Source organism: Macrosteles quadrilineatus, unplaced genomic scaffold, assembly GCF_028750875.1.
Source record: "Macrosteles quadrilineatus isolate MER2022 unplaced genomic scaffold, UCM_ALF_1.0 Scaffold_2__2_contigs__length_208266976, whole genome shotgun sequence".
Classification (NCBI taxonomy): domain Eukaryota; kingdom Metazoa; phylum Arthropoda; class Insecta; order Hemiptera; family Cicadellidae; genus Macrosteles; species Macrosteles quadrilineatus.
In genome coordinates, this window is record NW_026542595.1 from 176,013,977 (window position 1) to 176,032,672 (window position 18,696).

At 34.9% G+C, this 18,696-nt stretch overlaps 1 protein-coding gene across 1 annotated transcript in view; it reads left to right on the forward strand.

The window, feature by feature from the left end:
* The first annotated feature begins 4,202 nt into the window (after window positions 1-4,202).
* LOC128985166 (uncharacterized) overlaps window positions 4,203-18,696 on the forward strand; it is a 32,019-nt gene continuing 17,525 nt past the window's right edge. The window contains exons 1-6 of the mRNA XM_054404547.1: window positions 4,203-4,275; window positions 11,289-11,476; window positions 15,644-15,781; window positions 16,572-16,631; window positions 16,957-17,024; window positions 18,244-18,408. Coding sequence (XP_054260522.1) covers window positions 4,203-4,275; window positions 11,289-11,476; window positions 15,644-15,781; window positions 16,572-16,631; window positions 16,957-17,024; window positions 18,244-18,408 — 692 coding nt within the window. The remainder of the gene's footprint in view (window positions 4,276-11,288; window positions 11,477-15,643; window positions 15,782-16,571; window positions 16,632-16,956; window positions 17,025-18,243; window positions 18,409-18,696) is intronic.

The following is an 18,696-nucleotide window of genomic DNA, read 5'->3' on the forward strand; positions in this document are numbered from 1 at the left end:
CAAGAAGTGATCCTGGGCCAATGAATATCAATATAAACCTAATCAATCACAGAGACACTATTAAACATATACTTTATTTATACAAACTTTAACACTAAAAAACAACTTAGAACTCCAAATATACAGAAAATAGCATTGTAAGCATATTTGTACAAGTACAAAACAATCGTTTAAAAAATTTAACATGCACTTGACCCACTTGACCTATCTCGACGTTCCATATTCGGAAGGCCTCGCCAAGTGGAGGGTGGCGGGTAACGGGCCCAGCGGCGGCGAAGCGGCGATGTGGCTGTAGTCAATACATCATAGTCAGTATACACAATAAACATGTCCAACTGTCCAACGGCCACTCTAATTATCCAACTCGTGATCTATGGATCCTCTCCTCCATCTTCCGTAGTCTATCCGGCGAAACAGAACTGCCAGCACCCTCATCCTGGCTGGAAACAGCTGATCGTAGTCAGTTACAAAGCTACACAAGGTATCTCAACATTCTACACTCACACTGAAATATTATTCTGTTAGAATTGGTCCTCTCTAAATGTTGGGGTTCTGTCTAAAAAATTAATAATGAGAATGATTTGGGAGCAAATTTCATGTGGGTACGCGAGCATGGGACTTTATTAGACTTAGCTTGGGGGGGGGGGGGGGCTGTATAATCATGTAGGGTAGTAAAAGTGACAGATTTTTGGTTGAAGATATGTAGAAACCTAACATAGCAAAATAAATCTGACCTAGGATAATCTAGCCTAACTTAGCCTAGCCTAACCCATAGAACTACAACAATGGCCTAACCTCAATCAATAGAATTTTTTGACTATACCATACAGTAACATCAAACGATAAGCAATAATTTAATATACTTGTGTTTCCTTAAAATAGTTTGTGAGTGGATGGAATGACAGTAAATAAATTCTGAACAGCAAAACGCACTCAAAAGGCGAGGTAGAAAAACCAAACCAAAAACCACCTAGGTTTCCAATGGCCACAGGAGTAAAGAGTAAAGTAAAAAAACGCACTCAAAATAAACATCGGGCAAAAACATTCTTTTAAATTGCCTTGAGGTAGTGTTTATAATGTTATATGGCATGTTTAATCTAGATGGTTGTAGCCGTAGACTATTCAGTTTTTTAACATATTCATCAACAACATGGCATCTAAGAAATTTGTTTAAGTAATCACGACATGAAAACGACAATGCTATAACAATAAAAAAAGCTAAATTAGTGGAACATTTTACTTTATATAGGGGACGTTTTCACGAAACGTTCTGTGTAGACTAACCATAGTGTTTGAAAGTAGCCAAGAAACAGTAATTTACTGTTACTCTCGCCAGTAAAACGATTATATCAACAATTTCTTTTTCCAATTGTACATTTTGACCACAATTGTGTCCTGTGGGCAAAGTAGTGGTTTAATGCAATAACAGAAAATTAACTGGTTTGCGTAGGAGATTGTTTTCAAAGATTTTGGGTTTCACCGTATTATTTTGGAGTTTTATTTAACCAAACTATGATTCCTATGGGTATTTATAGATTTTCACAGTGCATGTAGAGAGGGTATGATCACATTTAGTGTCGAAATTGAATACCATTTATAACCGCATAAAATGGATGCGAGAACCACATAAGACATTTGAATCAACGTTTGAACTGGTTTGAACCCATTAAACTGATTGGTTTCGAGAGGGATTGGAATGAGGAAATTGGATTGGAAAAGGTGATTAGAATCCCAAAACATTTGGGAGAAGATGTTTTGATCCTAACACTACATTTCGCAACAAAATATAATAAGTTTTCCCAATTATTTTACTTTTGTTTTATCTGTCCATTTAAACAGCTTTTTTAACACATGTTTGCCCAACAACCCTTTTTTTATGAGTGGTTTGTATGTAACTGTGTTATTTATCAATAGTATCCTAGCAGAAGATTGTCATTATTTGAGGCTAATTTGACAATTTTATCTATTTGTTTGATATCATTCTTAGTTTATTGTATACTCGAGAGCTTATTCAACTACTGTTGCCACGATTAACTGAATAAAGACCGTGTCATATTGTTATTGTTATACATACCTTTGACTATGGATACAACTACTAGACCTTAAATTCCCATGTAAATATTAGTAAAAGTTTTTTTTTTATAAAAATGAACTCATTTGATTGAGTGGGGCAGAGTGAGACCTGATGATTACCGTACTTCTGTATGCGATAACTTTTATCGATGTAGCATTTTTTATGTTACTCCAACCATTAAAGTAAAAAACCAAGTGTGAAAACAAGCTTTTTTAGTTTGGCTCTCCAAACTACTCGTTCAGTATATTATGTTTGAATAGATTCAGCTGGTCCATACAAATAGGATGTCTACTTCAGTACTGAAAAGTCCATACAAATAGTAAAATGGTAATAATACCGAAAAGCTGAACATTAAATAAACTTTCCGCTCTATTAATTTGTTTAATAAACATTGATTGACACGCTGCTACTCATCAGAACCTGATGAATTATTAACACCAGCTCACTTCATTGTCACAATTATTTGGCGCACGTGCATCAGCACTCCGTAGGCGACTCGTGGATCAGCATTCCTCAGAACGAAGGAATGGAGGAATCCCAGTTGGGAATGGACCAATGGACTTACAGATGTTGCTAAACATGGCATAATGACTGGCTGTGAAAATCTAGACTGAACATTAGAGCCATGTGTGCTCGTAGAATCTGGTACGCGGCATTCAGGTGAGAGTGTCTTTCCACTGAAGATTGGGTTGCTTGAGGCTGAAGAGGAAGTCTTACAGCTTCAGTAGCTCTCCTATTAAGTCACACCTTATAAATTCGTTCACATTGGCGTTTATTTAGGTCGTGCATTAATAGCGCCAAGCCCTCAACGGGTCCCAAAAACGTTCCTTAGTTGCGCCAAATCCAAGAAAGGTAGGGGTGAGTTACAGACAAAAGGAATGTAATTGTTTATGTGTCATCCTAACCTAACCTAACATAACTTCCTAACTAAACCTAACTTAACCTAACTCAATCTAACCTAACTTAGCCTAACCTACTCAATTATACAGTCAAAGAGAGTCGCTACGTGAACGTATCGGGTGGCTCCCTGGAGTAGTTGGCGCAATTCAGGAATATCCGACTACCTGACTCAGGTCATTTGGCGCAATTAATGCCCACCCTATTTACTACGTGTATTCAATGGACTAAAGAACGGGTTGGTGTTGGACTACCTCTGACTTCTGATAACTAGAGTTGATGTTTCCATCAACAAAGTACAAAAACGCCAACACCCAGCACGGGTAGACCTGCAGGTGAATTGATCGGTTCCGTTCAGTCCGTGAAATCGACTACACAGAAAAGAAACAAAGCCTCAGGTGCAGTGACGTCAGAGTTACCACCTGCGGGGTTGGAATACTGAAACGGGATATTTAGCTGATGGAACGGGACAAAATTGTTCTTAGGTTTAGGAAACTATTTAATTATCTCCGTGTTTTACCAAGACAGGTAGGTAGCATGAAGAAAAGATGCAGCCAAGTGAGGTAGTTTCCTCATCCAAAGGAGGTTAAAATTTCTCTGGCACGTGTTAGGGTATAGGCGAGGTTAGACAAATTTAGCTTCCCGTTTCAATTGAGAAAAGTATAAATCAGATGGAGATAGAATTTAAAATATGTTCAAAACATTAAGAAAAAAGCTTGATTGTCACTAAGAATATAAAAAAAACGTTAAAAAATTAAATATTTCCAGGGTTTTTCAATAAGATTGGCTATTTAGTCGACCACCTTCCTCCACTTTGAGAGCTTTACGTCAGATATCATTTAAAACCACAATGCAACACAACTCGTGGTTTATTTTTTTATACTTGTATAAGAATGAAACACCAACTTTTACATAAAATAATTTGGAAGCTATGCCATGTCGGAGTTATGAAACGTCGCGTGCGCGCTGCAGGGAGGGGGCTGGAGTATTGCTGGAGCGTGTAGTGTAGAACTGGAGGCACTTCAGCATCGCGTCGCGCGCGTGCTAACAAGTGAACAAGTGCCAGTCATCCACGCGCTGTCTTCGGTGCTTTACTGTGCTACACGTTGTTCTAAGTTTTCAAAAAACATGTTCGAAGTGATGTGGTGTTTTTCTGAGTGCTCAGCGTGTCTTGGTGCAGTGTGAAATCTTCGAGTCTTGGCTTCTTGTACCTTTGAGGATGTTGTTGACTATGGCGACTACAGTGAGGCAAGTCAAGAGGCACAGCAAATCTGTGAAGAACTCCAACCAGTTTGTGACAACAGGTGAAATCAATTTCCTTTATCACAGTATTTACACAATATTTGATGAAAATTGTAACTCACCACGTGGCATTGTGTAACTTTTGACTGAATTCAGCCTCAGCATTTCACAGTAAAATAATATTACGTGTCAGCTAATTTGTTAGTAATGTTTCTGTGGGGATGCAGTATAGAAACAACAATCAACCTTCAAAGGTCGCGTGTTTTCGTGATCTTTTATTGGACGCGAGTTTATAATCGTGATCCCATCACGTTTTACAATTAATTCTAACTTCAAATTATATTGTGTTCGTCTTGATTATAACGTGTTTCATCACATTAAGTGTCACAGTTGATTTTCGTAGTTTTTAAATAATTCTGTGTTTATCTGTGTAGTATCGATTGTATTAATATTTTTCGTATTTTACTACTACCGTTTTCCACCCGTTAAAGTCTTTTGCATTTCTGGATCTAATCCATTTTCATCTTACTACTTTGTCGTTATTTCTTTTTGTTTTATCAAATCGATATTTGTGAATATCGTATCTTATTCTTTGTTCTATGTTGACTGCAATAAATTACTGCAATTTATATAATTTGGTAACATCCATGTTTTTGCGATTTTTTTATGAGATGTCTTTTTATTTGAAGTGACTCTTGTTATTTGGAGAGCTGTCTTATTTAAAGGGATGTCTTTTTATATGAAGTCATGCCTTGTTATTTGGAGGAATGTCTTGTTATTCGGTGGGATGTCTTGTTATTTAGAGGGATGTCTTGATATTTGGAGGGATGTCTTGTTATTTAGAGGGAAGTCTTGTTATTTAGAGGGATGTCTTGTTATTTAGAGGGGTGATGTTATTTGGAGGGATGTCTTGTTATTTAAAGGGATGTATTTTTATTTGGAGGGATGTCTTGTTATTTAGAGGGATGACGTTATTTAGATGTCAACGTTATTTAGTATTTCGATCTAGTTTTAATTTGTGATATGCTGTTTATAGATCTTGTACGAAGGTTTTACTTATTTTCTAACATTTCCTCTGGATTCTTCTTTCGTGGTTATATAGGCTATCTATTTATTTTTTTCTATCCAATACCGAGCAGTCTATTGTGTGTCTATTTCCGTGTTCGATTTTATCTTTACCCATTGTTCTTGCGTTCAATTATATCTTTGCAGCCCTATTAGCATATGTGATCGTTGTAGCATGTCCGCCGTTCGATCGAGGCCTCATATCTACCGTTCATATATTCGACCGTAACCGCATTATCCCCGTTTTGATGTTTGATCGTAACTGAATTTTCACCGTTTTGATGTTTTTATCGTAACTGAATTTTCACCGTTTTGATGTTTGATCGTAACCGCATTTTCACCATTTTGATGCTTTATCGTAACCGCATTTTCACCATTTTGATGTTTCATCTTAACCGCATTTTCACCATTTTGATGTTTGATCGTAACCGCATTTTCACCATTTTGATGTTTGATCGTAACCGCATTTTCACCATTTTGATGTTTGATCGTAACTGAATTTTCACCGTTTTGATGTTTGATCGTTTTGATGTTTGTTCGTAGGCTATCATCCTTATTTTCATCGTTTTATCGGTCGATCGTGGCCACGTAGCCCTATCCCCTAGTTCGGTCGTAGTCGCCTTTTCATAGTTTTGACGATTTAATATAATCACTTTTCATGTTCGATTTTAGCCCCCACATATTCAGTCTTAACTTATATGTGTGACCATAGTCCCATTTTCACCATTTTATGTTTTATAAGTCCAGTGTTTTAATTCTAGCCTACATTTAAATTTCATTCCCAGCATCCATATTTTGTTAGCGGAATTTTCACAATTTTAACTTTTTATCACCTTTGTATATCTACTGTTTTAAGTGGCCGATCGCTTTACCATATCCATCCTTCTTATCACATCACACGAATATACTATACTTAGGCCTCTCGTAGTCCAATGGCAGCTCTTTTTCACAATTCCCCTATTGCAACAGGACAACGGGACGGGAAAGCTAAGTGACGTACCATTTCCCAGGACCGTGAGAAACACTGCACAATTAGCGATACAATGGACTAGAGACTAGAAACTTGTTACAACTTGCTTACAGCTCAAATGGGCCGAGAAATGGCGTCTAGAGGCGAAATGGCAATCAATTCTATTGGCTATAAATATACAGTTTGTCTTCGTCTGACCGGTAGCTACCTTTGTGAACATGACGATTGTGAGAGTGGTATAGTAACGATTTATTGATACTTCCACGATTCTAAATACTATACAGCCGCATATGTATCTTAGCTAGAGACTTGAAATTTTCGGCGTTTTGTAGGTCTAGTGCCCAAACCCCCGGGAAAAATCCGAAAAGTCGCATTTTCAAATGTTAACCCCCCCGAAATTTCGAATTTCCCCCCCCCCATGTTATTCTTATGGGAAATAACATTGAAAAATACCGAATTTGGTACTCTCATATGAACCGCTTAGAAACGTGCTAGAGACTTCTAATTTGCGTAGTATTGTAGTATGAGATCTTATACTACCGGTGGAATTTGCAAAAGTCCCATTTTCAAATTTTAACCCCCTCAAAAATCCAAAATGGCGGACCTCTGAAAACGACAAAAACACTTTTTTTTCAACCGGATGTAGCTCGAAAACGGTAAGAGCTAGAAAAGATTTGAAAGTATATTCAGGAACAGGAATTAAATTTTCTACAAAACCCTCTTAGGCGTTTTCCGAAAATCGCACTCCTTCAGCTTCAAAAAACGCCCTACTTTCAAAATTTGGTAAATTTTTATTACAATTTTACCGGTTTTCGCCATGTTTTCATACTTAAATAATTTTTTTTTTCAAAACTAGTATTGCTTTGTATTCTCCTTACTTTACTTTAAATTTTACTCATCACATGTTTTTTCGTAACTTTACTCCTTGACCCCCAAAACTTAATTTTAATCTCAAAATTTGAAGGTTTTTTGCCACTTTTACGAGCCCCGTGTTATTCTTATGGAGAATAAGATTGAAATACAATGACTTTGGTATGGTCATATGAATCGTTTAGAAATGTGCTAGAGACTTGTAATTTGGTAGTATTGTAGTAAGGGATCATAAGCTAATGGTGAAATTTTCAAAAGTCCCATTTTCAAATTTTAACCCCCCCAAAAATCCAAAATGGCGGACCTCTGAAAACGATAAAACACGTTTTTTTCAAACGGATTTAGCTCGAAAACAGTAAGAGCTAGAAAAGATTTGAAAGTATATCCAGGAACAGGAATTAAATTTTCTACAAAACCCTTTGAGATGTTTTCCGAAAATCACACTCTTTCGGGTTCAAAAAACTCCCTACTTTCAAAATTTGGTAAATTTCTTTCAACTTTTTACCGGTTTTCGCTATTTTTTCATACTTAAATCATTCCTTTTTGCAAATATTATTATTGCTTTGTATTCTCCTTACTTTAGTTTAAATTTTACACAGTACGTCTTTTTTCGTAACTTTACTCCTTAACCCCCAAAACTTAGGTTTAATGTCAACATTTGAAGGTTTTTTACCACTTTTACGAGCCCCATGTTATTCTTATGGAGAATAACATTGAAAAATGCCGACTTTAGTATGCTCATCTGAACCAATTAGAAACGTGCTAGAGACTTGAAACTTGGTAGTACTGTAGTATGGGATCTTACATTACCGGTGAAATTCCCAAAAGTCCCATTTTATATTTTTAACCCCCCCATACATCCAAAATGGCGGACCTCTGAAAACGAAAAAACAAGTTTTTTTAATCGGATGTAGCTCGAAAACAGTAAGAGATAGAAAGGATTTGAAAGAATCTTAGCGAAAGGAAATTAAATTTTCTACAAAACCCTATCCTGCGTTTTCCAAAAATCGCACTCCTTCAGCTTCAAAAAACGCCATACTTTTAAAATTTGATAAATTTCTTTCAAATTTTTACCGGTTTTCGCTATTTTTTCATACTTAAATAATTACTTTTCGCGAATATTATTATTGCTTTGTATTCTCCTTGGTTCTTGTATTCTCCTTACTTTAAATTCTACTCCTTTAATAATTTTTCGTATCTTTACTCCTTAACCCCCAAAACTTAGGTTTAATTTCAAAATTTGAAGGTTTTTTTACCACTTTTACGAGCCCCATGTTATTCTTATGGAGAATAAGATTAAAATATAATGACTTTGGTATGGTCATATGAATCGTTTAGAAACGTGCTAGAGACTAGGAATTTGGTACTATTGTAGTAAGGGATCATAAGTTTATGGCAAATTTTGCAAAAGTCCCATTTTTAAATTTTCCCCACCTTAAAAATCCAAACTGGCGGACCTCTAAAAACGACAAAACACATTTTTTTTCAATCGCCTATAGCTCGAAAACAGTAAGAGATAGAAAATATTTGAAAGGATTTTCATGAACGGGAATCAAATTTTCTACAAACCGTTATTAGGTGTTTCCCGAAAATCGCACTCCTTAACCTTCAAAAAACGCCCTACTTTCAAAATTTGGTAAATTTCTTTAAATTTTTACCGGTTTTCGCCATTTTTCATACTTAAATAATTTGTTTTTGCAAAAATTAATATTGCTTTGTATTCTCCTTACTTAACTTTAAATTTTAAACACTACGTGTTTTTTCGTAACTTTACTCCTTGACCCCCAAAACTTAGGTTTAATGTCAAAATTTGGGGCCCCCCAATATTATTCCTACAGGTGCATCGGTCTAAATCAATTTTAACCAATTCTAGATTAGCTAAAGATGTGAAATTTGGCTCAATTGTAGGTCTTGCGCCATGGCCCATTTGTATTTACCCCCAACCAAAAAAGGGGACCTGGGGGCGTCGTATTTTCAACCCCCCACCCAAATATTGAATCCTCCCCCCCCCCTAATGTTATTCTTACAGGTGCATAAGTCTAAATCACGTTTACCCATTTCTAGATTAACTGGATATCTGAAATTTGGCATGATTGTTGATCTTGCGCCCTTTTCAAAATTGACATTTTACAAATATAACTCCCCCCCCCCCACGAAAATTAGAATCCCCCCAATGTTATTCCTACAGGTGCATCGGTCTAAATCAATTTTACCCACTTCTAGATTAGCTAAAGATCTGAAATTTGGCTCAATTGCAGGTCTTGCGCCATGGCCCATTTCTTTTTATCCCCAACCAAAAAAGGGGGCCTGGGGCGGAGCCCCCAGCGAGCCAAAGGCGAGTATTAACAATACAATCGCTGATGTTGTTTTATAGTAATCGTAAATGTGTTGACAATAATATTATGAGTATCAAGTGACTCCACGCCAAGATTATAATGTTGATGGACAAGAAAAATACGCATACTTTTTAAAAAGAACTTAACAAGTTTATTTCAGTAGATTTTTAAAACATATTGAAATATCTATAAGTGAACATGTTATTTAAAATAGATAATACTAGGCTCAGGCTTCAACTCTGTATTCGAGATCGTAGTGAGTTGGTAGTGAACAAATTGATTTTAGCCCAGAATATAAGTTATTTTATCTACTTATATTATTAGCTTGATTCGCTTTTTTATCTTTTTAAAATTTTTTTGTTTGACGTATTAATTAAGCTAAAGTTATTCAACAGAAAAAGATAATTACCTTCATATACTATGGATGAACTTGAAAACCAATAGGGAAAAGTAGTAACAGTGGATATTTTCCAACCACTTCTCACGCCTTTGGAAAATATTTTTTGACACATTTGCTTAGGTATGCTTGGGTATTTACTGCAATTTATTTACAAACTGTTAACCAATCTATTCATTGTATAACTTTTTTTAACTGGGACAAACAACTTATTCAGTTTTTTTGTGTGAAATTTATGACTCTATTTTTTACTTAATGATCTTTCCTATCCATTGTGCTACAACTCTGTTCAGTCTTTTCATATTCCATGAGTGACATATTGCGTGTTTATAATTTCACTACTAATTGGCATTATTCTTACATCCTGTCCGTGACCTTTCTTTTCATCCGTTTTCTTGCTTAGATAATTGGAAAGAAGCAAATTAAAGTAGAGCGCAGATGTGTTAGTTGACTTTTTTCTTCTGAAAATGTTTATGAATGTTGTTGATACCCTGATGTATAATTAAGTTCAGGAAATAAATAAACCACATAAATAGAAGTAGTTATTCCACTTTCCTTCTTTGACCGCTAAATAGTTGTACAAAATTACTAAATAACTTCTTGATCAGCATTGTACGTGTTATAAAATTTACAGAAAGTAAATAAAAGAAACGTCTTATAACACTTAAAACATATATTTACGCTTATACTGTTACTCACAAGACGGGAAATATACAAAAAATATTCGCCTATTGGGTCTGATGATGATTGGAGTGTCCAATCGAAATTGATCACCACCTACCATCTTGTTTGTATATTTGCCGTCTTGTGAGTAAGAGTATAAGCGTAAATATATGTTTTAGATGTTATAAGAAGTTTCTTTTATTTACTTTCTGTAAACTTACTAAGGTATCAAAAGAAACTAAATGCAGATTGGTACTGATTTGTTCTGAAATGGAAGTGCACTACTATTTACATTACCGTTACCTATCTTAATGTGTGTCTAACTAATTAATTATTTAAGTTTATAATATAATACTTATTTTGAGACCAAATTACCTTATTATTGAATTAAATTTTACTAAAACATAATTAAGATGACATATATATACCACCGATTATCAAAATTAAATATTATTTAAATAGGGAATAAATCTGATATAGGGAATAAAAAATGTTTTTCTTAAATTTGCTATTCTTCTAGAAAAACATTCCTAGTACATTGGATGAAGATATAATTGAATAAAAAAAATCTTTTTACGAATGATTAATGATGTTTTAGACAACCAACTATAACAATAACTGTTGTAATAATCGGCGGATATATCCACCTACCGTCCGTGGAGCCCAAAATGTTAGCGGATATATCCGCCTATAGTCCCGGAAGGGTTAATAACTCATTTTATGGTAAGTTTCAAGTTTTTTTTATTTATAGACTAATTTTGTTGTTTGTTACAGCCGAGGTGGAGGGCTATGGACCATACAAGCCAGTGCCCCCACCCAAGCCACTGACTGCTGGCCCCGCTGCATCTCCCCCGCCATATAGGATGCCCCCGTATCCCCTGTATAGCGAGCCGTCCATCCCTGGGTCTGCTGGTGGTGATCCTACTCACTCCAACCTACACACACACTCCAGCAAGTTTCCGGTACATAACAAATACAACTTTTCAATGTACGATATTTAGTATTGAATAAGTTTGTTTATAGGCAAATGTGTACAAGCACTTTGTACGGATTTTAATGCTGCCTTTTTTATGATGGAAATAATAGTCTTACTACTTTCAGTTCCTTAAAGTCAGGAATAGGCAGGATTTATATTTTGGTGTTATATGACATTGATATTTTTCACTTTTGTAAGGAATCCTTTTGTTAGATAGCATTTTTAATTGACACCCCAATGATAAACGGCATCAGGGTCTGGTAAAAATCTTGTTTGGATTGAATTAAACCACCTCCCTTTTGATTTAATGGCAAACACAAAAACCACTCGGCTACCCATATACAACCTAGCCTTTAGACCTACAACTAACTAAAGTTAGTGTTTTAACCACCTCATCAAATAATGATTATGCCTTGAGTATACTGTAGTTGCGTCAGGTAAAAACAAAACCTCTCATCTGAGGTTTAATTCTGTCCATTACTTCCAAAGGTATTTATTTTAAAACACAAGAGGCTTCTATGGAAGTTAAACCATGCAAACTGATGCTTGGATTACCTCTTCTGGTCTGATGCATTTTTTCATAACCTTTAGACATTTTCATGCCCTTGGCTTCTTTCACCTCCACTGCTTCTTCGGATATTCAGGGGCCCCCTTTTAGAGAATCTTAAGAAATTCGCCTAGTCAGCAGGTTTGCTATCATTGACTGGGACGGGTGGCGTCGTCCTGTAATCCAGCTACTAGGAGGACACGAATTGTGGATATTTATAGGCATGCACTGTGGATGCGATACTCTCTGGTGTGGATTAACGTCTGCACGAGTGAGTACTACGACTATCCGCAGTGCTATCCTATCCTGTTAATTAGACTAATTCGTATATACCAAGGCGGCAATGTGGTTCGGATTACACTATAAACTGTAGGTCCCCTTGATTAACAGCTGTGTCTAAGGAATATGTCGGCCTTAGTCACTAACAAGACTACAAGATCGGGCCACTCATCCTACACTCATCTCAATTCATACTTGGCTTAAAATACCTACTTTGCATGGTCGCCATTTCATCAACAAGTAAAGTACAGTAAAGTAAAGTATTTTACTTCATCTTCCCTTATCTTTAATGTCCTCTTCATATGTGTGGTTTCGGTAACGGATAAAGGAAGTAGACTTGGTGTGTGACTTCAATTTTTGCTCTGATTTTTAGGAAAATGAATACTGGAAGCTCTGATGTTTTAAAACTGGACCCTGCTTGATCATTGAACTTCAACTGGTCTTAGTCAGTGACAAAACTACTCAGTTCATCTTTCCATTTTATATTCTTCCTGTACATGTTGTTTACCTAACACTCAATCAAGAATTACAGTACACAATTACATCCCGAACTGTGTCATGCCCTCTTTTCTCGATTCTCTCCCCAACTCTTAAGTTTGATGAAATCTGAGGACCCCAGGACCCTGTATCAGCTTTGGGTCGTAGTAGAATCACTACTTCCCCCCTTCCTTTTCCTTCTCATTTAGGCACATTTATATCACAAGAATTCAATCTCTCATTGAACAAGTCATAGATTCACATTTCTTTAATGTAAATCACAGAGTTGAATTATCTGCTCAGTTGGTACCGGTATCACAAGAGATGCTAGGTTGGTAGCCATGCAGTACACAGGATGTGAGGACTCGGGAGTTGTGTAGCGTGAAGCTTGTGTCTGTATGGTTCATGGCCCAGCGAGGCCTTCAAACTCCACTGCTTGTGTTAATTTGAATATCTTAAACCCCTCCACTGGTGCCTTTTGAGGTCTACGAACTAATGTTCGGATGTGAATATAACTAGACAATTTGTGATAGCTTTTACCATGTTGTTTTAGACTGAGATGATATCTTAAACAATGAACAACTTGAATGTTTGGCGAAATTCTTGTGGATAATGTCTTTTATATTGTTTTAGGTGCATAATTTTGGTTCAATATACTTAGGCCATGCTTCAGTGGTAATCTGTGGCTAGGAGGGTTAATTTATTTACTATGATTAGTGTGGTTGTTCTGTTTGTATAGAACTAGAACTGGAACTAAACACTCTCATTTAAAAATTGAAACTAGTTTTAGAATACGAATGAGTCTTGATTGTACCACAGACAAATTGCGCTGATTTAAATTATAACTGTTTTCTATCAACTACGCCAAATTTTCAAGCAAGTTAAACTCATATACATCTTATTTTAAATTGATATTAGCATCTTTCATTTAAAAAATCTAATTAGCGAGAAAATAGAATTGTGGACCTTCTGTGATTGGCTCATTCGACGTTATTTTTGAAAATAAAGTTACAGCTTGTCCATAAAAGATTTGTCTACTTTACTATCCAAGAGTGAATGGAGAGCTTAGCTAACTTTGGTAGTTTTGCTGATCTAAAATAATAACCAACTCATGGTAAATTAAACATAAAATTTAAGTTTGAAAGTTAAAATGACATAGATACAGTTTACTGTATGGTTTTAAAAATAAATACTGTAGTTTATACAACAGAATGGACTAGATAAAATACGCCTCTTTAAGAAATAGTGTTATAAATAAATAAAACATTTTGATAACATTTTGGCTGAGAACAAAACAAATTGTATATTAAATCATTATACTGTATCTACAAAAAACTAGTTTACACTAAAAAAGGCTGTCGAGCAAAGAAGTTAAACCTGATATTATAATTTCCTACTCATGTCTCCAACTCATTATGACTCATAACCCAGCAGACATCCACTTAATAACAGCAATGATGCGAGACGAACATGGACCATGGTCTAGGACAAGCTAGTTAATTAACTATAATGACAATGGAGTTGTCGGGTAGGTTTGGTGATGCCTCGGTGTTTGATTAAAGCAAGGATGACGCTCCTAGTTAGTCGCTACCAATTACTTTTTGTTTCTGGTAATTGTGGGAACTTTTTGTCCGTGAGAACGTTCACAAGTGTCCGAGACTTGACACCAAACGCTTCTTCGGCTCTTGCGGACGTATAATTTAGTTCCATATTGTAATCGGTTCTGTGAAACGGTGAAGTTAAATGGAACTGCAGTTTGTGTCATTTTAGTTGTAGTGGAAAAGTGTTGGTAGTGTTGGGATGTTTTCAGCCTTCTTCAGATATTTATCTAGTGAAAGAAGTGGAAGTTATTCAGTATAACTCTTTTAGAATGAGATTTAAGAGACATATGTTATTACTCAGGTATTTTGTTGTTATTTATCATTTAGTTGTGGCTGTTTGATATTTCATTACATCAAAAAGAATTTTAAATCATGTAAGCTACAGATAAGTTTAACTTAAGTTAAAAAAATACTACTTGATGATGTATTTATTTTTCAATAAATAAGGCAGCACGTGGAAGAACAATTATTAACAGGACATAACTTTTGTTTTAGAGAACATAACAACCAACAGCATAACTTACATGTCAATATGAACATAATTATGATTACAATTAATTAAAGGAAGTCATATAAAATACAGACAAAGAGGAAAATTTAAATAATTGTATGTTACATATAATTTTTGCTGATGTATAATCTCATCTTTTTAAAATACATTAGCCTGTACTGAAAAACCTTGTAAGATATTACAAAAGTACATTGTAGAGTTCTATAATGTTGTAAAATTGCATTGAGAAATAAAGATTTGTTTAAAAGTTTATTTTTGGTTTTCCATAATCTTGCTAAGTATTGGAGGAAATAGCAAAATTGTTTCAAATACCTACAGTTTACATAATGAATGCTTTGAAAATAAATTGATGAATTTTAAATTAGGTAGAAAAGAAATTGTATACAGGCCCCCATGAACTCTTGCTGATGGCCTCGTTAAGAAAATGTGGACATAACCTTCTGAAAACTCCTTTAGCCATTTGTGCTCATTTTTATGCCCAAACTTTTTTTGGCATGCACATCCATCAATGGATTTCACGTTCAACGGATTTCAATAGGGTTTGACCTCTTAGAAATCTGAAAACAAAACATAACATGATTCATAATAGGCGAGGCTATCAATACTTTTCTTAAATTGTTATCGGCTGAATTTGTTATCAAGGAAACAAATTTGTTGACTCTAACAGAAACTTCAAGGGACCTTGAAGGACAACAGTCTCGTACCTTTTTTCCTAATAAACATTCTTATCACTTGTAGATTGAGCGAGAGGTTATTCTCAGCAGCACAGACAAGAACTCCAAGATCCCTATACTGAACGAGTACCGCAAGAGGCCCAAGGGAGCAATTGCACCTGACGCTCCTCATATACAACTTGCCTGGACGGAGGACCGCAGGGTACGTAAATACAATTATACATTATATCTTAGAATAAGGTAAAACAATCAAATCTTTTACTTTTAGATCCCAAGATGAACCTCCCATCTATGTACTGGCTGTGCAGCTATTTTTGTATTGTAATATATACTGTACTATAAAACCACAGAATAAGCCACTTACAGAGAATGTTCTATTTTCAACTTCAACAATTTTCTCCTTTAGTTAACTGATAAACACATTCTCTCACAAGCCACAACTCGGAACCCAAAAGCTCTGGGCCTAGGCCAATACCAATATGAAAATAGCCCATTATGATTCCTTTGTAATGATTTCTTTGTGCCAAATATCAGAAAATTGAGTCTTGTGACTTCTGTCTAGAAGGATTTAATATTGCATTTTAGACTGAGTAGTAACTGGGATACACAATCTGGGAAGAGAATGCGATCAGAGGCCATGAAAGTAATCATAAAAAATAAAACATAAGTTTCTTATTTTTATTAATCGAGATTTGGAAACTTAGAGAGCACAATTTAGAGGGAGCATAATTATTTTGTGAGAAAAGAAATGAAGTTTTAAATTCTGACATTGATGTTTTAATATAATAATTTAAAAAATAACAATAACTTCATCATAATCCCTTATTCTCAATGTATGTTTATTCTCTCCTCTCTTCCACAAAATCTTCTATAAAAATACATTATGAACAATTCAGATTGAACTTGAAAAATTTAATTTATAAGTGAAAAAGTGTTAGGTTGAAAATGTTTATTACTAGTCAAAATGATGTATCATTTTGATAATATTTTAGGACATGGACCAGATTCACTCTCACCCTCAAGATAATGTCGGAGCTCATCAACTTTACAAGGTAAAACTACATTTTTACTTCTTTCTAGAGTTCATATGCAGTATCACAGACGATGTATTTGATAGGATGAATTGTTGTTTTTAGTAGTGAAATCAACAAACCTGTTTCTTTTAAATTAAGTTATTTATTTATGAATATGTTATAATATATCTTTACCTAACCTTACAAACATCTATTTATGTCTTAATGTCATAAATCAACTGATTTAAAGGTTTTATGAAGTAATTAATGGAATTCATTTTAAATTAGTAACAATGTGCGAATATTTTTTTATCTTTGAATAAATATTTGTTAAATAACAAACTCATATTTCAATCTGTTACAGGCCCAACCCATGACGTTACTTGACTCTAGTCGTGTTTCAGAACCTTCTCCTATAAATGGCTTCCACAGGTTAGACAGCAACTTACAATACTTTGTTACTGGTACTAATACTTGCACAATTTGTGTTAGCAATGTTTGTTATATTGTTGAAGCTTATAAACTGAAAACTGTCCTTGATAATTGGGCTATAACTATACAAGGCATCTCATTCCATGCTTTACACATGCTGTATTCATAGTTCAGTTAAAATACATATTCTTTGGCCCTGTCTTGGACCTCAATAACTCGAACCTTGATACTTTGAATTTGTTTATAATCCCCATAAATCACAATGTTAAAAGTACCTTAGCTATAAGTCAAACTTTTAATGTGTTTAACCCCAATAAGTTGAATTAAACAATTTTTGATCAGTAATACTCAACCTCTATAACTCAAATTTTCCTGTTATCGAGCTTTAATAACCAAATTTTACCTCTATGTTGAAGTTCACTATAAGTCCACCAAGTCTGAAGTCTATAAGTTTGATGTGTCTTGATAACTCAAAGATTTTCCATACAGTGCAATGGCTAGTGCTGTGGAAGTTTAAAACGTAGACGCACAACGAAAAAAGAAGAGTGATTAAGGTAGTTGACTATGGATTAAAGAAAAAATGTCAAATCACCAGGGAATTTGGAATTCTCCCTAACACTATCGATAATTAAAAAAAAACTGGGTTAAGTATGAAACTGAAGAGAGATCAATGATCAATCAATAAGAAAAAATGTAGGAACAATCAGTTTAAAGACTTGGATGACTGTATTTAAATGTGTTTAAAACAGTGTCAAGAAAAAAACATTCCTATATCAGGATCAATTTTATGGACCATTCGAACGCATGATAATTTTTTTTGCTTCCATAGTTACCTTTCAGTACGTATGCCAATGAGCTTGATTTATAAAGGTTTTCCACGTAAAAGTCGAGTTATAATGTTCGTGCCATAACATTATTGTCAGAATCCAACACCTCAGTATCTTGAATTTTTGGTACACAGCACCTTCATTACGTAAACCTCGCTTATTCAAAAAACTCGATAACTCAAATTTTGATCATACCCCCATCAGTTTCGAGATATCAAGGTCCTACTATAAAAATACTGGAGATAAAATAAATTTGCTTAGGATTGTTTGAACTAAAAACGTATCAAAACATTAAAAATATAGAACAAAAAAAGTTCAAAATATATTTAATTTGAGCTAACTTAAAAATAATGCTTCAAGGTTTTCCAACCTAACACAACTGCTCTTTACAGTGGCCAAGGTAGTTCTACAGGGGCAGTGCCTCGCACCCCTGCAGCACACTCCACGCCCGAGGGGGAGGGTAACTCTAAGCCCTTCCCCTCCCGAACATACCATACCATCAAGGACATCATCAGCAGCAAATTCAATAAACGCAATGATAAAGTTGAGGAACTCAGGTACGTTATGCTAAAATGTTAAAATTTTTTAATTTTACATAAGATAATTAATTGATTTTCTGGTTTACATTTAAGATTTGGCTCTGCAGAAGGAAGTCTTTATTTATTTTGGTGTTATTTAAATTCATAGTGAAGGTGACCTCAATTCAATTATCAAAGTACAATTAATGCTCTTTATTCAACACACAATTAAAACAAAGTAAACATTACAACCAGATGATTTATGATTGTAAAATAAACAGGCAATAACTATAAACATTAGGGATGTAACATATTTACTTGTTAAAC